Source organism: Cyprinus carpio, chromosome B1 (assembly GCF_018340385.1).
Source record: "Cyprinus carpio isolate SPL01 chromosome B1, ASM1834038v1, whole genome shotgun sequence".
In the NCBI taxonomy this organism is placed as follows: Eukaryota; Metazoa; Chordata; class Actinopteri; order Cypriniformes; family Cyprinidae; genus Cyprinus; species Cyprinus carpio.
In genome coordinates, this window is record NC_056597.1 from 12,038,682 (window position 1) to 12,056,946 (window position 18,265).

The 18,265-nt window shown below is 38.2% G+C and overlaps 3 protein-coding genes and 1 non-coding gene across 7 annotated transcripts; all 4 read left to right on the plus strand.

Moving 5' to 3' along the window:
• The first annotated feature begins 325 nt into the window (after positions 1-325).
• LOC109098909 (polyadenylate-binding protein-interacting protein 2B-like) lies at positions 326-4,117 on the plus strand. Its single transcript, XM_019112434.2, has 4 exons — positions 326-503; positions 1,620-1,777; positions 3,084-3,257; positions 3,407-4,117. Exons 1-4 carry the CDS (start codon positions 497-499, stop codon positions 3,461-3,463), a joined length of 396 nt encoding a protein of 131 aa, XP_018967979.1. The 5' UTR covers positions 326-496; the 3' UTR covers positions 3,464-4,117.
• Positions 4,118-7,016: 2,899 nt separating this feature from the next.
• Positions 7,017-11,275, plus strand: dok1a (docking protein 1a). Its single transcript, XM_019112433.2, has 5 exons — positions 7,017-7,170; positions 7,889-8,188; positions 9,045-9,117; positions 9,338-9,510; positions 10,202-11,275. The coding sequence occupies exons 1-5, from the start codon at positions 7,114-7,116 to the stop codon at positions 11,135-11,137; spliced, it is 1,539 nt and encodes a 512-aa protein (XP_018967978.2). The 5' UTR covers positions 7,017-7,113; the 3' UTR covers positions 11,138-11,275.
• A 769-nt stretch (positions 11,276-12,044) lies between these two features.
• si:ch211-89o9.6 (zinc finger protein 354A) lies at positions 12,045-17,443 on the plus strand. 4 transcript variants are annotated; one of them, XM_019112432.2, is made up of 8 exons: positions 12,045-12,630; positions 12,744-12,838; positions 13,191-13,293; positions 13,396-13,499; positions 15,266-15,371; positions 15,778-15,854; positions 16,011-16,104; positions 16,287-17,443. In XM_019112432.2, exons 1-8 carry the CDS (start codon positions 12,345-12,347, stop codon positions 17,171-17,173), a joined length of 1,752 nt encoding a protein of 583 aa, XP_018967977.2. In that variant the 5' UTR covers positions 12,045-12,344; the 3' UTR covers positions 17,174-17,443. The 4 variants fall into 4 exon arrangements, with proteins under 4 accessions (XP_018967977.2, XP_018967975.2, XP_018967976.2 ...); XM_019112430.2 differs by having other exon boundaries at positions 12,046-12,630; positions 15,775-15,854; XM_019112431.2 differs by having other exon boundaries at positions 12,046-12,630; positions 15,269-15,371; positions 15,775-15,854.
• Positions 17,444-17,638: 195 nt separating this feature from the next.
• Positions 17,639-17,711, plus strand: trnak-cuu. Its single transcript has one exon. It is a non-coding gene; the product is annotated as a tRNA-Lys (tRNA).
• Positions 17,712-18,265: the final 554 nt, after the last annotated feature.

An 18,265-nucleotide genomic window follows, 5' to 3' on the forward strand; every position in this document is an offset into this window, starting at 1 on the left:
AATTTGCATGCAAGTAAATCCCTCCCGAATGTACCTTTGAAAAAAAAAACATATTAATAATTACTAATATATGTAATAATTCGCACTAATATGTGTTTTTTTAAAAGGAGAGAACAACTGACCAATTACGAATATATATATAAATAAAAACGAATGCAAATAGCTTTTTAAAATTAAACCAAAAAGCACAATACAGCTTACTATCCACTGAATGAATGCGAATGGATCTAGCTTTCTAAAATTACGCGAAAGAGGTAAATGCATGTTTGAATTCACTTTAAGAGCATGCTACAGTTTCCTGGCCATTTTGCAATCATCTTTTGAAATACCGTGATGACCCTCAGGAGGCGCCAGCGACATGTTTGTTTGAAAGGCCCACATGAGCGCTCTGACGTAGGGTTAAAATCTAGCCAGGTAACGGTGTCGCTGCAAACAGGAAAATTACCTCTTTTAGTCGATTTATTTGGCGATAGATTAGAGGGACAGAAGCGTTACAATGCCGGGTAAGTCCTCTTAACAGCCCACGTCTCCTAAAGGAGTCATGTTTAATCTTTTGACTTTGTAAGTGCAGTGTGCTGGTCTCACTCTTTGTTTTGTAAAATGGTAGCCATCGCTGAATGCGTAAAGTAGCGACACAGAAACAAATCGACACGTTTAGCGTGCAATATAAAGCATATTACGCCGTTGTAGGCTCACTTGGCAGAGTTCGCGTAAAGCGCAGTGTAGATGGAGGCCTAGTGAGATGTATGAGATGCAGTCGTGTGGATAACTCACTCACGCATTCACCACGCTCCCTCATTTACTTCACGAAATCCTGTAAAACCTAACTATTTCAAACAACTGGCGTCCGTGTTTGCTTCAGGAGCATTCAAATAACATTTAAACGTTGCTCGGCAAGGCCAGGCAACATTTTTTCACGTGGACTGCTGTTGCTGTTGCGGCTCGAGCTAACACGCATAGCTTCGCAATACACGTTCACAAACGTAAAGTTAGATCAAGTGTTTTATTCGAACGTAGGGCACATCTTGCAGCAAAAAAAATTGTCTTTTTGATGGGAGACTTCTTAAAACGGTTTATACTATAGATAGTTTTCTCTGGAGCCTTAGCCAGGCCTCATGTTACAATGAATCAAATCCATGTGGAGAAAGATGGTGTCGACTGACCTCCTCTTTGTCTCGTTTATGCAACACACCGATAGTTAGTAACAGGTAGTTATATAATGTTCTTTAAACCATGCGTGTTACTCACTGTGTCGGGTCGCGGGTATTAGAAGAGCTTAATAAACATTTATTGCGCCTTCGTTTTGTAATATCGAACGTCTAATTTGCTGGCAAGTTTTGTATTTATGCGCGAACACACTCTTAAACACAGAGTGGCTCATCATTCTTACTGTGACAACACTGACTTAAATTTGTGTATGTTCTATGGCTTTTAAATTTGAATTGTTCATGTGCACATTAATGAGTGAAGTTTTACTGATGTGTATAATCTAAACTAATTGTATCCAGTGCCCCATAAATATTTATGTTCGTTGGTTTTAGTTTTATGTGTGTGTTTGAGGTACTATGTACTGAGAATGGGATCAGTATTAGTATTAATATAGCATTTTATACCCTCAGAACCTGCTGATATTAACAGTCCAGAGGTAGCAAAGACACCAGGAGGAGGCAGCGGATCAGGAAAGGATGAGAATGTTGTGAATGGACACAAGGAGGGGGACGCAAACCCCTTTGCGGAGTACATGTGGATGGAGAACGAGGAGGAGTACAATAGACAGGTCAGTGTGAACCTGCTGAGTGCATATGCCTGCTGTACGTGTACTTTTAAATAGGAGGATTCACAAGTTCAGTTAGAATTATAAAAGGAAATTCACACATTTGCCATTTACTCGCCCCCTTATGTCATTACAAACCTTTGTGACTATCTTCCATAAAACACTCTAAATTTTAAAAAGAGTTTTTCACACACACACACACAGATTCTAAAACCATAACTTTTTTTTACGGGGAGGTGTTCTCATCTCCCATCCACATCCAAATAAAAAAAACCAACCAAAAAAAAACACACACACTTTCGCACGCATGCATCCAACCAAAAGAAAATAAATAACTAAAAAAAAAAAACCCACAATTGTGTTTGGGTTTGGTGAACATCACAGAGAATAGAAAAACCTTATTTCTGCTATTCTAGAAGCACCTACTACTGTCCAGAGAGTGAGCTAACATTTTCAGTCAGCCAGTATGGCATTTTTATGCATTGGCCTGAAAAGACAAATTAAATGCAAAAATCGGCTCGAGTTTGTGAACAGGAGTTAAGGCTGTTAAGGATGTTAGAGTTTCCATTTTCCTTCCAAGAGAAGTGGATGGTGATTATGTGTGGCAAAAGTCATTCACTGTTAATCTTCCCTTGTGCTGTAGTTTTCAAATCCCATTTGCGGTCATGCCACGTTGTGGTTGGTCATGTTACTTAAGAAGCAATAGTGTTTTGTGTCAGTGCCATCAGAATTGGCTCAATGCGATAAAAGGCAGCATTTTCCTTTTTGGCCACATGCATGAGTGAGATTTGAGAGCTGTAGTTTAGGGGATGGTTTAAGTGAAAGAGGCTATTGCAAAATAGTTTTTTTTTTTTTTTTTATGATGTATGTTTGAGAAATCAGAGCATTTATGATTTTTTCCTGTCTTGGCATTAAAAAAAAAAAACATTTGTAATACAAATCACTGTTTATTGCTACATATCAACAAAATAATCTGATGAGATCGACTGAGAGCGAGTCTGTCGCTACATACTGTCTGACTGCCACAACTGTTTTTACTTTGTGTCTCAAGTTACGCAGTCTGATTTGTTTTCACATTTGCATTTGTTTTTTTGTTTTCCCCACAATTTGCAGTGTTTGTTCTCTCCATCTCTAACTGTACAGCAACTCAAAAGAAAAACCATAATGACTCTTTAAAAAGTGGCACCTTACATTACCTTATTTATAACCTTTAAACAAACCGGCCTAATCAGCTGAATTACTTGTCTAATATGACTTCATACAGTAGCCATTTCCACTAAATGTTGATGGCTTGGACATCTTGCTGCAGGTGGAGGAGGAACTGTTGGAGCAGGAGTTTCTTGAGCGCTGTTTCCAGGAGATGTTGGAGGAGGAGGATCAGGATTGGTTTATTCCGGCCAGAGACCTTCCCTCTGGAGTAGGGCAGATCCAACAGCAGCTTAGCGGGCTGTCGGTCAGTGACGGAAACGCCGAAGACATTGCAGTAAGTATTACAGTGTAATGATTTGATTTACAGGTATTTGAGCGAAACAAATCTCACATCCTTCCTGAAAGGAAACCACTTTGTAGATTTCAAATAAACTTTGGTGAGATTTTAAGGTTGTAATATGTACTTTGTTTTTTCTTCCACAGCGCAAGAGCAGCTTGAACCCAGAGGCCAAGGAGTTTGTTCCAGGCGTGAAATACTAGAGACCCTCCAGTTAGGGGCTCCTTTATAGAGACTTTATGTGACCGCTGGTGGCCAGGGGTCACCCTCACACATACTTCAATCTTCCTGGGGTTGTGTGGGGCTTGATGGGGTGGGGCTTGTGGGTGGGGGGGTGCTGGATGCTCTTCTATAAGCTTTTTATTTCTGTCTGTCTCCATGAATAACGTGGGCGGGTTACTCAGTGTAATGTTCCTATTGGACCGCTGCAGATTGTGACTAGTTCTCCTGGAAGATCTTTGTATTAATCTCAGAGGAACAGTTATGTGATTTCCACTATTGTGATAGTGACTAGCAGATTGCCCCCGTGTCATTGCCATCTTCTTTTTTTCCTGTCTTCTCTTTTATTTTCTTTCAAAGGAAGTTTGGTGGGGAGGTGTGTGTCATAAGAGTGGGAGGGGAAAGGGCTGGGACAAAGGAAACCTGACAGTACAAGGACTGCTGACGGGTGGACCATTCTATGATGGACTGAACTGTTGGCAGCTGACAACTTTTGAGGGATTTTCACAGAAACTTTTTTTTCCCGGTTTCTTTTCTCCTTCCTTCGTTGAAGTTCTGTCACAGTGTGCAACATGCATTAACAAAAATGGAAAAAAAAAAAATTCTAATAAAACAAGCAGGTTCCCTCTTGGTCATGATGTTCTGTTCTATGATGTCTTTTTGTGTTTGTGCATTTAAAATAAAGTAAACTCCTATCTGTCAGAGGAGATGAGCTAGTAGACCAGTGAGGTTTTACAGTGCCTCACGCAAAACTGGACTGGTCATTAGAGGCCTGCAGAAGATTAAATGTATCAAATGGTGAGCTAAATGATTATTTCAGTAATGTAGAATTATGAAAAAAAAAAGTTGAGCTGCTACAAAATCGGTTCTTTTCCAAATAATTTGTCTATTTTATGATCTGAATGTCAGATCATTGTTCTTAAAGGAATAGTTCTGCCAAAAATGAAAATTTGCTTGAATTTACTCATCCTCGGGTCGTCCAAGATGTAGATGAGTTAAAAGCATCACTTTAATCCACAAGTAATCCACACAACTCCAGTTCCACTTCAAACTGTCACATCTGACCAAAACAAACCCAAAAACAACTTTTCTTCCAGTGAGAAGGTCCATCACCTGTTGTCCTCTCACATCAAAATTAACCAACATATTTGTCTGGAAATGTTTTGGCCTGTTCTCGCTTGTAAACGGTGCTTGATCTGTGCATATTTCTCTCCTGTTTCAGACAAAGTGACTTTTTGACTGGAGAAAGTGATATTATGGTTGCCGTAAGCAACTGTTTGAAATTACCTTGATGTATTTGTTCATTACAAACATGCAGCTTTTCACTTTACAAGACGCCACATGATTGGCTGGAGTCTTGTGGGTTATTGTGATGTTTTTATCAGCTGTTCTGATTCTTATTCTGACGGCACCCATTCACTGCAGATGATCTGTTAGTGAGCAAGTAATATAATGCTACATTTCTCCAAATCTATTCTGATAAAGAACTCATCTACATCTTGGAATGCTTGAGGCTAAGGTATTATTTATTTATTTATTTATTTAGCAATTTTAAATTTTTGAGTGCACTATTCCCTTAATTGACACATGCAGTATATTGTAAATTGTCAGCTGTACCTGGTCTTGCTTACTACATTGAAAGAGGATTTTCCCCAGCGTCTGTCTTGTGGTTACTCCATTGACTCGAGAGCCAAGACATCAAATTTTCATTGTATGACTGCTTACATTTTATTATATATTTGCTAAGAGGACTATTTGGATTACCAAGTGCAGACAAACATGCAATGTGTTGCTTAATCAGATGAAACGCATGTCATAGCAAAACTGCTCCACCTTTTGGAAAAATATTATTTCTGCTCATAAGGGCAAATACTAACATTTCAGAATTTTTGATTCTTTGATGTTATATTTATTTAATTGTAGAGTGCTGCATCAGTTTCTTTTTGCTTGTTTTGTTTTTAATCCTTTAAGCTATTTATATTGTGTTGATAAGATCATTTACCATGATTTTTTACCAAGATACCCTGTCCCATAGGTATTGTTCTGACACTCTTTCTAGATGTATGCAGATCTTTTACCATATTAACTGTCCTTGCATTAAAGGTGTCCAGATTTCCCTTACTGGCAAGGGTACAGTATACATTTGGCCTGAGATCTGTGGAACAGAAGATATGAAAAGCAATCAAGATGAAGTGATGACCAAGAGTCTGAAAACACTGTTGTGGCTATTTCTTGCTACCTTAATGCTCTGAAATTCAACAGTTAAATTATGTCAGAGGATGATGACAGGTTTTATATATTTCATCCTTCATTAAGTAATAGTGAGAAAGATGTTTATGTGAATTACTGTTCATAGACTATTGCTCACTACACATAAGATAATACTGTGTCTGTCTGTGAGGCTGTGAGTTTATGTCTGTGTGCCAGTCTGGGCATGTACAATTCTTCTGAAATGAGTTTTGGAGACTGTACAAAATGTTTCAGCTAGCTCTGTATGTTTCCAAAAAAACACTACATTTTAAATGCTTTAATATGTTAAATTTCAATATATTGTGTCATTAGAATTGTCCATGTCAGAGTTGTATAACCTCATAATCACATAAATTCAGTTATTGAGAAGTTTAAGAAGAATTAGTGGGGTAAAGATATTGTTTTAGGAAAATATTCTAGGGCAAATACATTTCGATTAAAAATGGTGCAAATATAAACATTTTAAAATGAGATTTTACCCAGTGTAAGGCAAAAAGGCACCCAGAGGAGAATATATTGTATGATGGAAATTGGTCACCATATGAAAATACTGTCAAGATAAATATGAAAAATAAATGTAGAGTACATACTTACTCAAAATAACCAGTTTAGCAAACATTGCCCATTTTCTTTGTCTTGTGGTTACTCCATGGACTGGACAGCCTAAACATCAGTCCAAAGCCACTTGGAGGTAAATTTCGAAATATGTATGACTCTTTACATTTTATTATGTATTTGCTTAGAGCACTAAGTAATCCAACTTTGGAATGGTAAGGCTTCTTAAATATTAAAAACTGCTCCATCTACTTTTGCTAAATTAATAGGGAAGTTCATCCCCTCAAAAATATAGAAAACAATTTACTGCAGTTTTACAGCCCTCTGCTGTTCTGAAGTGTGTAGTTTAAATATGGGCATGTGATTCGAATTAGCAATTTAAAACTAAATCATATTTTTATCTTAATACATTTATTTATACTCAGGCAATGTCCAGCTGTAGAGAGTGATTCCTAAGTGAAGAGTATAAAGTGAAGATGCACAGTCCAAAACCAAAAAGCAGGATATTTATATAGTTGGCCATGAGATAATAAAGGTTTTTAGAAGATTGCCATATTATCCAGCTGTTTGATGTTTATTTATACATTGTGATTAAGGCAAACTGATCCATGAATGTTGATGAAATAAGAAAACTATTCAAATTTATAATTCTGACAAATCAAGTGAATATTCATTGCTCTATTTTTTTTTAAGAGGTGGAGCCTAAGTGTACAATACTCTAACTCATGTAATAGGCTTGGTAATATGTGTTAACAGTTAAAGGAGGTCACACATTGTGCTGGGAAAGGATAAACTATTTGTTAAATCACTTTTTTGAGCTTAAGCAGACATGGACACTCACAGGAAACAAGGTGAAGTTTACTTACAACATCAGAAACATGGAGAGGTAAGACATCATTAGTTTTTGGTATTGAAAACAGGCAGATGTTTTTTTTGTGTGTGTTTGTCAACCTCAAGTCTAAAACTACAAAATGTTCATAGCTGATCTAAATAAAACAGTTTTATTAAAATAGTTCAGAAACTGTTTACAATGATGTTACACGTACTATCGATATTATGGTTTGTAGCATTCAGAAAGATTGGAGAGTCATATAAAATATATACAATGATTTTAAACCTGAAGGTATTTGCTTGTACTTTTTTAATATAACTCACCATGCCATGGCATGAACTCTCTAGTGTAGGGTTATATTCTGGTATGAGATAGATGGAACAACACTGCCTCTACAAGTTGAAACTTGGTGTGCACTTCTCTGCCTTCTTTTTGTATCACAGCACATTCCATTGACAAAAACACGCCCTCATGAAAGTGCACTTCAGGTTGTACTAGATTCAAGCCCTGCATGCCTTACACACACAATACATGTGAGGTAAATGAGGGATTGGCTGAGTGAGTAATTATTACATCCAAACCTCCAGCATGAAGTGCTTTTTAAGAACTTTTTAATGCCAATCCGAAGGGATGTTCCTTACCTGAAGCACAAACTCCACATAATGGACTAGACCTTATTAAATGTGATAAATATCACGGGCATTGCATTGTGGAAACATGGATGAAGGAAAATACTAAATATAAGTAATAACATTCTATTTGTTCTCAACAGAAGTGGAAGCGATATTGGTTGACCCTTCATCCAGCTAGTCGGCACGGCGTTGCACGGTTAGAATTATCAGAGGCTGTTCGTGAACGGTCAACTGTGGTGGTCAGACGACATCCAGAGAAGAAAGTTGTCCGTCTGGCCGACTGCGTGACTGTTGTCAAGCTGCCTCCTCATGCAGAAGCTTGTCCAGGGGAAAACATGGCTGCTTTCTGTGTGGAGACAGAGGACAAGAGGCTTGTGTTTGCAGCAGAGAAAGAAAGCTGTGGAGAATGGGTGGACATAATATGTAACATTGCCTTTCAGGTTTGGATTTTTTTCAGATATGTTTTTATTACACACTACTATTCAAAAATTTGGGGTCAGATTTTATTAAAAGAAAATGCTTTTATTCAGCAATGATACAATATAAAAATTTCAAATAAATATAGTTCTTTTAATAAACTTTCTATTCTTTTTTTCCAAAAGAATGATTGTTTTTAATGCATTTAAAAAAAAAAAAAAATAACACCAAACATTTGAACAGTATGAAACAACAAAACATTCAAATATGGACCCCAAACCTTTGAACAGTATGAAACAACAAACCATTTAAAGGGATACACCACCCCAAATTGAAAATTTTGTTATAAATCACTTACCCCCATGTCGTTCCAAACCCGTAAAAGCTCAATTCGTCTTCGGAACACAATTTAAGATATTTTGGATGAAAACCTGGAGGCTTGAGACTGTCCCATATACTGCCAAGTAAATAACAGTGTCAAGGTCCATAAAAGGTATGAAAGTCGTCGTCAGAATACTCAAGCTGCCATCAGATATGCCATCTGGGTAATATGGAGGGACGGGAACACTTTTTGTAAGCGAAGAAAACAAAAATAACGACTTTATTCAATAATTCCTTTGTCAACAGTCTCCTCTGTGTCTCTCCATATCACCGTATGCTGCGTATGCTCTTCTGTGTCATCCGCGCCACAAGGATGTGCTGGTTTATTTCAAATCAAATCTGACGACGACTTAAGCTGTATAAAGTTAAATGGCTGAGTTCAAGTTCCTTATACAATGAAAAATGCAGATCATTCCAGCCACATAACTGGTTATTTAAAGTACAGTATGACTCCACTCCCTGCTGCTAGTGTTTCTCACAGTATTCATAATTTCACAGAAACACACTAAAAGTGCACCACAGCCAGTGCCTCTTATGGAAGACAATCAGATCTACATGTCCAGAGAACAATGTGAGTACAAACAATGGTCAAATGTGTCAAAAGGCCACTCTCACCACTTCCTATGTCATTACTGTATAAAGACTGGATTTTTTTGAACAAGCCAGCAGACAACACTGAACTACCTTAATGCAGATCTGGTTTAAAACATAAACAGATGGTATGACCTTTGACCTCTGAATTACAGCTTTTTTTAAGTTTAATTCTGATCTCGATGTCTCTTTCATTTTAGTGTCCGAGTTTAAAGTGGTTGTCCTGCAGAACGAGGCTTCAGTTCGATGTGGCCTGAAAGGACAGTACTGGCTACAAGCTGGTGAGGACATGCTAGTTCTTCAAGATCTGGAGACCAGGAGGACTGTAATAGAGTGGCCATACAAGCTGCTGCGCCGCTATGGCCGAGATAAGGTCAGCAGAAAAAATACATAACACAAATAAGAAGCAAATTATTTAAATAAAATACCATCAGATGTGATTCTTCTGTTTGTGTGATGAATTATAAGATGACTCATATTTTTATTAGCAAAACAAATATATCTTGTTAAATTTTAATTAATTTAAAATTAAATTTTAACAATAATTACCCAAAAGAGACATGCATAGTCACGTTGAATACTATAAACTAATATAAATTATTTGTTAATTACTTTTATGTGTTATAATTATACACTAACAGGCAAAAGCTTGGGGTCAATAAGAATTTTTTTAATAAATTAATACTTTTATTCAACAAGGGCACATTAAACTGATTAAAAGTGACAGTAAAGACATTTACAATGTTACAAAAAATATATATAATATCAGCATATTAGAATGATTTCTGAAGGATCATGTGACACTGAAGACTGGAGTAATGACTGCTAAAAATTCAGCTTTGCAATCACAGGAATAAATTACATTTTATATTAAATTAGAAACCAGCTGTTTTATATTGTAATAATGTTTCGCAAAATGATTTTTTACTGTATTTTTTATTTTTTTTTAAAGTGCAGACTTTGTGACCAGAAAAGACTACCGAAAACTACCAAACCAAACTTTTCAAACTTAAAAATAATTTAAAAAAAAAATACTTTTTGACTTTCTCTCTGTTCCTCTCTAGATGCTGTTTTCTATAGAAGCAGGCAGGCGTTGTGAATCAGGCCCTGGAACCTTCAACTTTGAGACCAGACAGAGTGACGAGATCCTTCGCCTTATTGAGTCGGCTATTTGCCAACAGAAGAGCCTTACTGTTACTGGAGACAGGCAGTCGCCACATTCTCCACGTTCTCGTTCTCCTCGCTCACCCCTGCCCAGACGCCCGGAAAGTTTTACTTTGCTTGATACGGAGGGCAGCAACAGCCCTCAGCCTTCAGATGCAAAACTGCCCTTGAACCCTAATCCAGCAGATGTCCTTGGCCCAAACATATATGCTTCCTTAAATCCTGTACATACAAAACCTGCAAGTCCTATTGGCTTAACCGAACCTGTGTATGCAAACCCTGCAGATTCCATTAGCTCCTCAAAAAGCGCACACTCAGATCCTGGTGGCAGTATTAGCTTGATTGAGCCTGTGTATTCAAATCCTGCAGTTTTAATAGGCAGTCATGAACCTGTGTATGCAGATATAAAGACAGATCCTCTCCCGTCTCATCATAGGGATGAATCAGAACCAGTGTATTCTGATCCTGCAGATGTCATCCGCCCAAAACCTAACAATTGTGTCCAAGCCAACCCTACCGATGTGACTGACTGCCGGCCTGTCAAGACAACACCAAACAATGGCAAGCAGCAAGAACCTGTGTACTCTGTGGTGTACGACCATGTCAGACTAAACACAAGTAAAAGACTTGACCAGGAGACTGAGGAGCCCATTTATAGTGTACCTGAGATTGTACAGTCAACTCAAAACAATAACTCTCAACAAAACAAAATGCCTGAGGAGAACCAACCCATCTACAGCAAAGTTAACAAACCACCCAAAACCCCTCAGCCTTTCCATGAAAAGAAGCTAAGCCAAACACCGGAGGTCGTCTCTGAGGACCTTGGAATGATTTAATTCAGTCTGTAATATGTGACCTGGACCACAAAATCAGTAATTAGGGTCAGTTTTTTTAAATTGATTGAGATCATCTGAAATCTGAATAAATAAGCTTTCCATTGATGTATGGTTTGTTAGGATAGGATAATATTTGGCAGAGATACAACTCCTTGAATATCTGGAATCTGAGGGTGCAAAAAAATCTAAATATTGAGAAAATTGCATTTAAAGTTGTCCAAATGAAGCTCTTAGCATTGCATATAACAACTAAATTAAGTTTTGATATATTTACGCTAGGAAATTTACAAAATATCTTCATGAAACATGATCTTTACTTAATATCCTAATGATTTTTGGCATAAAAGTAAAATCAATAATTTTGACCCATACAATGTATTTTTGGCTATTGCTTTATACCTGTGCTACTTATGACTGGTTTTGTGCTCCAGGGTCACATATAAAGTCTTCACAAGTAGCTTTTAATATTTAAAATGTATTATTTCCCCCTCACTAATTTCATTATTTATTAATCCATTCTTCAAGATGTTGTGAAAAGATGACTGATCTGTTTAACACTGATGCACATTATGAAAAATGTATATAAAAAAATGTAAATGGAGAGAAAAAAAAAAGTATATTATTTTTTTGTTGTTGTACAAGCCCAAATATGTTGCATGTATTATTTATGTATTTTCTTGGTGTACCTCCGCGGAATTAAATAATTATGTTATGAGATCTCTGCATCTTTCACAGAAAGTCTTCAAAGGCTAAAATCTCAGCAAAGCTTAGACCAGTTAAAAAAAATAAATAATTCAGGTATCCAGATAAGAAACAGATCTGAAACAATACCAGTTAATAAACACACTTTTCATTTGGGTTGAATAGGCTATTCAAAAATCCATACACAAACGGTTTAGCCGAAATTAACCAAACTATAACTAACAGAGCTGCCAAAACAACAATCATAGATTTATTCATTCAGTAAATGTATTATTAAACAGTGTCGACGCTAGATTGGCGTGCGCTGTGAAAGAGTCTTTATGGTTTCTACGTCACTACTACTGACCGGAAGTGAATAGCGATGTCAAACCCGAGCAAATGAGTGTTATCCACACGACGTTTTGAAGACATGTCTCTACATTTTTAAATATAGTATTATTTTTATCAAGCTCCCAAATCATTGACCGTTTATTGAAACGTGCTGTAGGACGCTTAAACGTTAACCATGTCTAATCGCATCGCTTTCCAGACTCAGCTAGCGTCCATTATGGAGGTGCTGGCGAATGCAGCGGTGGCTGAGATATGCAAACTCGTAGACGACGACTACGCGGTCATAAACTTACAGATGACCCAATGTCAGCGTGAAAACAAAGCGCTGAAGAGAAAACTTCACATACTGGAGCTAAAGATGGCTCGAGGGTTCGCAGAGAGGAGGATTAGTTTACTGAACCGCACTAACCGTGTTCAAGTGAGCGCCGCTTTGTCAGACAAATACAGGAACCAAACTAACGGTGTGTGTGATCATGAAACCTTGTGTGAAATATTCTGCCGTCAGCGTTTCTGTCACACCATATAAGTCTAATGTAGTTAAAGTACTCTGTTTTGTGCTGTTTCACCCATCCAGACGTCCTGTATGGAGCTCAGTTTAACTCGGGACTGTGGAGAGGTAGAGGAACAGACCCAGCTGCTCAGCAAGATGAAAATGAAACTAACAATATGGTAGGTAAGCCGTTATCTCTTTATGATAACCACAATAACTGGTTTAGCCACTTTTCATCGTGACATAATGAGCCCAAAGGTTACAGATAGATATATAGATAAACTGTCAGAATCAAGTACACTGTATATGTCTATAATATCTTAAAATCATCATGCTTTAAAAAGCATTTAGCAGATTCACTTTTTATGTAGACGTAACGTATAGGTAGGTCTATTTTCAAATTATAGAAAAATAAATCATATTTAGGATGATGATGTTGACTGTCATAGTTAGATGGATAGAAACAGTTGCTGAACATACATATATGTATATAATATATACAGATTTGTGAAACATTTCCTTTCATTAAAGACAGAAGATGCAGTATTATCAGAAGCGGACACAGTGGTGATCAAGGATGAGATGTTTGAGGAGGACCACACACAGGAGCAGAGACTGTTCATCAGAGATGGAGGTGAGTGGATAGAAGAACACAAGGCGCCTATTATGAAATTAACAGAGGTTGGGTAACTATCAGCACCCGTTTTAAAGCTTGACACTGTTTCTCTTCTTTCAGGAGTGAAACAGACGCCATCACAGACTGGAGAGGCATGTTTTGGGGATGTTCAGATGGTGAAAGATGATGGTCAGGTCTCTGGGATGCAGCAGCCGGCTTTGGAGGTCAGTGGATCTGACACTGCGCTTAAATCTGAGCCAGAGTTTGAGAGTGTTAAGGGGATATCCCAAGAGCCCGTAGAATTACATGCTGAAGGAAAGTTTGATTTGAATGGAAAATCCAGTCCTATGAGGGATTATTTTATGCAAGGGAGTGACAATGCAGACTTGCGGCTACGAACATGCACGTACGTGAACAGTGCAAGATCAGCTGAGAGCCAATGCACAGACCCTTTGTGGCATTCAGAAGTCATAGAGGTCGACTCTGCAGAGGAGGGGGAAAAGATTTCTGTGTGGGCTTGCAAAGTTGCACGTGGGAAAAGCCAGGCTCCACGTGTTTATCCCCAATACGGGAGGGAGGAACGTCAGGATAGCAGGATCCTCTTGCCTTCTTCCAATCCGCCTCTGGTGACAAATGACTTTGTAGCAGTGGCATCAACATCTTCAAAGATACAGGGCATGGACAGCTACCACAGTGTCAGAGATGTCAGATTTAACCAACAAAGAGTTGGTCAGACTCGAAATGACAGAGTTCCTCGTGAAAAACTTTTTGCCTGCACATATTGTGGCAAAGTTTTCAACCGCCCCAAAAAGGTGGTGATCCACCAGCGGATTCACACGGGCGAGAAGCCGTTCAAGTGTAACACCTGTGGGAAGTTCTTTGCAGAGGCGGGAAACCTGCGAAAACACCAGAAAGTCCATACAGGAGAACGACCGTATAGTTGTACCCAGTGTGGACAGACGTTTGCCTGGATACGAAACCTCAAAAACCACCAACAGAAGTACCATACTGATATATTAACTGCAGAAGAAATTCTTTCTCTAGGAGGAGTCAATAAATGATCACTAGATTACTGCTAAAGAGTGTGTCTTGTGCCACCATCCTCTCTCTTCTGGATGAAACTTCATTTAAATTATATAAATGATTTACATTGTTTTTGATCAATAGGGATGTGAGTCAGTGTTTTATATATATATATATAATTATTTATATATATATATATAATATATTTATATATATATATAATTAACAAAACTCTCTCCGAGTAAATCTGTCCTTTGGTGTACTGTAGAAAAAGGTGAAGCAACTTAGTCGAAATGCAGTTTTTGGTATAATAAGTGTTGAACATTTTTGAATAAACATTTCTGTACTCATTTTGTGTTTGTATTTTTGAAGAACATTGACCCTGAAGGTAGTAGTTGGAGGAAGTTAAAACCTTATGGAAGCATGTGGTGGTCACTGCCTTTGCAGCCACAAGTATAAAATTTACTTATCAATATCAGAACAGTGAAAATGTATTTAACTGATATCCAGAATTTAGTCAGCACTCTGCAATAACAATTTCAGATTTTCCATTTGAAAAACCATTACACTGTGATGAATGATTAGATCCACATACTGCACTGAAGGAAACAGCCATTATTGTACTGCACTTTGGTCAGTGCACTGTTGTTTTAATAGTGCTTTTATAAATAAACTGATACTGAAACATTGATAAATACTAATAAATCATACTCTGGTTGTTCAACAGTAGCATAAATACTTAACCACCTTTAAAAAAAAAAAAAATGAAACAGCTGTTTGTACAGTCCAACTTATTACCTCGGTTATTAGAAACATTATGACACCCTTACAATCCACTGAAACACAATTCATAATATACAAGAAATTCCTAGTTAATTTACACATGGAAAGCTTTAGTAAATTACTTTGATGTTTATTTTCCAGCCAGGGCCATCTTGTAACACAAAACCTTGTTTCATGTGTTCAGCAGCAAAGACAGGTGGAAGACGGAGAGCCAGAAACAATAGTGATAAAGGAGGATCTGAACGACCAGTGGGAAAGAAGCCAGACACAAGCCATTATTGTGCAAGATGGTGAGTAGAGGGCCAAAAAAAGTAGTCCTCTCTTAGGTGCTCATGTCAGTTGTAGAGTAGCATGATACCATTTGTGTTGAATTAAATGTCTTTGTTATAACAAGAATTTGCCGCTGCAACAGAGCAAGTATAAAGGCTTGCTCGATAAGACACAGTGGCAGCGAATTGCTGTAGCAATAAAAAACCTCGTAGCAGATCTAGAAGGTGGTGCTGGGGAGGAGGAGGGTCTAAGACGAGCACGCAGTCCAGTAGGACCGGTATTAAATATTAACCTGGATAGGAAACAAGGAGGCTGCTGAAGCCTTTCAGAGGCACATTAGAGTTTCATGACTGAACTAGTTATTTACATACTTTGGTCTGGAATCTAGTATCCAAAAAATGACCATTTGTTCTCTTTCCTCAGCAGAGTCTAATACAGAAAATTGTAGCGGACAGCTTTCTACCTCACCAGCCAAAAGCACAGTTGCACCTGGCGCAGAGAAGGTTGGTTGATTTTCTGTTCTCTTAAGATGCAAAAACTAGGACAGAGCTAAAGAGTGCCAAGAGGAAAATGTCACATCACCGCTGCAAAGTAAACGTAAGCCACTTTAGGATCAAAACAACAACAAAAAAATTAATGTAGTTTTATTTTGTTTCCAGCCTATAGAGGTGGAATTTCCCCATTTAAGTGAAAATGGACAGGATAGGAGCCAGAGAACCAACATTTCTCCATCCACTGGACTGCAGATACAGGGTGAGTAAATGAAACAAAGTAAACAGATGAAGGTTAACCTTTCAACGCATATTTACACTGCATATGTTTACATGAACTCTACATGCAACTGCTTTGCTAAACAGATTTGAATGTCATCTTAAATTTAGAGCTATTTGCTGATTAAAAGTACTCTGACAGTATCTGAACGTATTTACATCCAGGTACTGTTGAGTCCAGTCCAAGTGGTTCTCAACAGCACCAGTACCACAGGTTTTGTGTTCGACCTAGCAAGAGTCTAACAACAGGAGAGACCGCAGCTCTCACAGCCTCAGGACACTTACACAAGGGAATGATGAAAAGCAGAACTTCACCCACAAACCAGCCTCTGCTCAGAAGAGAGAAGACAGCCACTGAAATGTCAGGAACGGACTGCTTGTTGTATGACAGACCTGCAGAACCTAAAACCAGCTTTACGCACTGGCCCACACATCCATCCTGCTCATACACAGAGTCAGACCAGGATCAAGACTGTATGCTGGTTCAGTCAGAGACTGTATCATCTATTAGAAGCTCCAAAGGTGGACGGGATGGGGCATCATCCACCCGAACACATGTTGTCAGAAATGCAGCAGAGGGGTCGATCAGAGAAGAGGAAAGGTGGAATCAAGCTGCCATTTTGAGGCAAAGCCAAATTGAAGCATCAAGCCACGTCAATAGATCTGAAGTGATTCAGACAGAGACTGCAAGTAGAACAAACCCTTCATATTTCACTGTGATACCCCAAATTATGTCCAACCCAACTCAGCCTGGGCTGCAGCTACCAAAGCAGATGGAGAAAGGTAGGCGGAAAAGCTACGTTTGTAAGTACTGTGGAAAGGCGTTCCCTGGCTTGTCCAACATTGTGGCCCACCAGAGAGTGCATACAGGCGAGAGGCCCTTTAAGTGTGACACGTGTGGGAAGCTTTTCACAGAGGCAGGCAACCTCAAGAAACACCAAAGAGTTCACACAGGAGAGAAACCCTTCATCTGTCCCCGCTGTGGGAAAAGATTCGCCTGGATCTGCAACCTCAAGACCCATCAGCAGTCGGCCTCCTGTGGAGGAGACTGATATAATATATCTGATGCAGGGCTTCCAACCCATGCCTTCTTATGAACCCAGTGCTCTTCAGAATGTCAAAGGAATCATTATAATACTCTTGGAATAATTTACCCAAGAAAGAAAAGGGGCTTATGAAATATAAATGGAAACTTTAATAGAAAGATTAAGGTTTGTAGATGTTAGCAGCGGTTAAAGCAATTTCTTTGGTGTTTTAATGGTGACTGTCCGTGAATTGTAATATTAAAAGTGAGCAGCAGGTGGTGCACAAGCACTAATGAACGGAGCATCCGTAAGTGTTTTACCTTACCCACACGGTATTGACGGATTTGGCAGCACAAAAGTCTGTCGGTTTTTTTTGAAGTACTCTAGATATTAGTATTAAAGGAATTTAAAAATAATTCAAGTATGTGGTGGCTTTGGTGCCGTACCTCTTTGTTTGTTTCGAATATTTTGGCTGATGATGGTGCTGTATCAGCCCGGCTAGCTCAGTCGGTAGAGCATGAGACTCTTAATCTCAGGGTCGTGGGTTCGAGCCCCACGTTGGGCGCAAATGTTTTATAGCATCTTAATGTGTAATTTCTTTTGAAAAATTACGGTTTTTTTTTGTTGTTTTTTCCTTGGTTCTACTAACACAACATGAACTCCAAACGTTGATCTGATGTTTTCTAGATCTCCAACCGACAATTTGTGGAAACTGTTGAAGTTAGCTATATAGCTTGTAGACGTCTACAAGATATATAGCTAATTTTAATTTTAATTTTTTGTTTGTTTTGTTTTTTGTAGTTGCTCCTTTAAAGATCTTTTGAAGCCTTTACGATATTCATACATTATTTAGACCATTAGAGATTAGTATGATAATCTAACTTTTGAAATAAAACACTAAAAGGTAAAGCTCGGAATTAAAAATTGATTTCTTTCTGAAAATAAGAATGAAATAAAATGCTTTTGAAATAAAATACTTTAAAAAAATTTACTAGCAGAGGATGGTTTCGATCCATCGACCTCTGGGTTATGGGCCCAGCACGCTTCCGCTGCGCCACTCTGCTACTACTGTGCGAATGTTGGTTAAGTGCATATACGGTTATGAATTCTTGCTTCCTG

Bases quoted from the DNA above. Each gene is read 5' to 3' on its own strand.
- LOC109098909 (XM_019112434.2), top strand. The intron at 1,778-3,083 runs GTCAGTGTGAAC...ATCTTGCTGCAG, and splicing joins AGGAGGAGTACAATAGACAG to GTGGAGGAGGAACTGTTGGA. The intron at 3,258-3,406 runs GTAAGTATTACA...TTTCTTCCACAG, and splicing joins GAAACGCCGAAGACATTGCA to CGCAAGAGCAGCTTGAACCC.
- dok1a (XM_019112433.2), top strand. From the start codon at position 7,114: ATGGACACTCACAGGAAACAAGGTGAAGTTTACTTACAACATCAGAAA. The intron at 9,118-9,337 runs GTGAGTACAAAC...CTTTCATTTTAG, and splicing joins CTACATGTCCAGAGAACAAT to TGTCCGAGTTTAAAGTGGTT. The intron at 9,511-10,201 runs GTCAGCAGAAAA...GTTCCTCTCTAG, and splicing joins GCCGCTATGGCCGAGATAAG to ATGCTGTTTTCTATAGAAGC.
- si:ch211-89o9.6 (XM_019112430.2), top strand. From the start codon at position 12,345: ATGTCTAATCGCATCGCTTTCCAGACTCAGCTAGCGTCCATTATGGAG. The intron at 12,631-12,743 runs GTGTGTGTGATC...TCACCCATCCAG, and splicing joins ATACAGGAACCAAACTAACG to ACGTCCTGTATGGAGCTCAG. The intron at 16,105-16,286 runs GTGAGTAAATGA...ATTTACATCCAG, and splicing joins CACTGGACTGCAGATACAGG to GTACTGTTGAGTCCAGTCCA.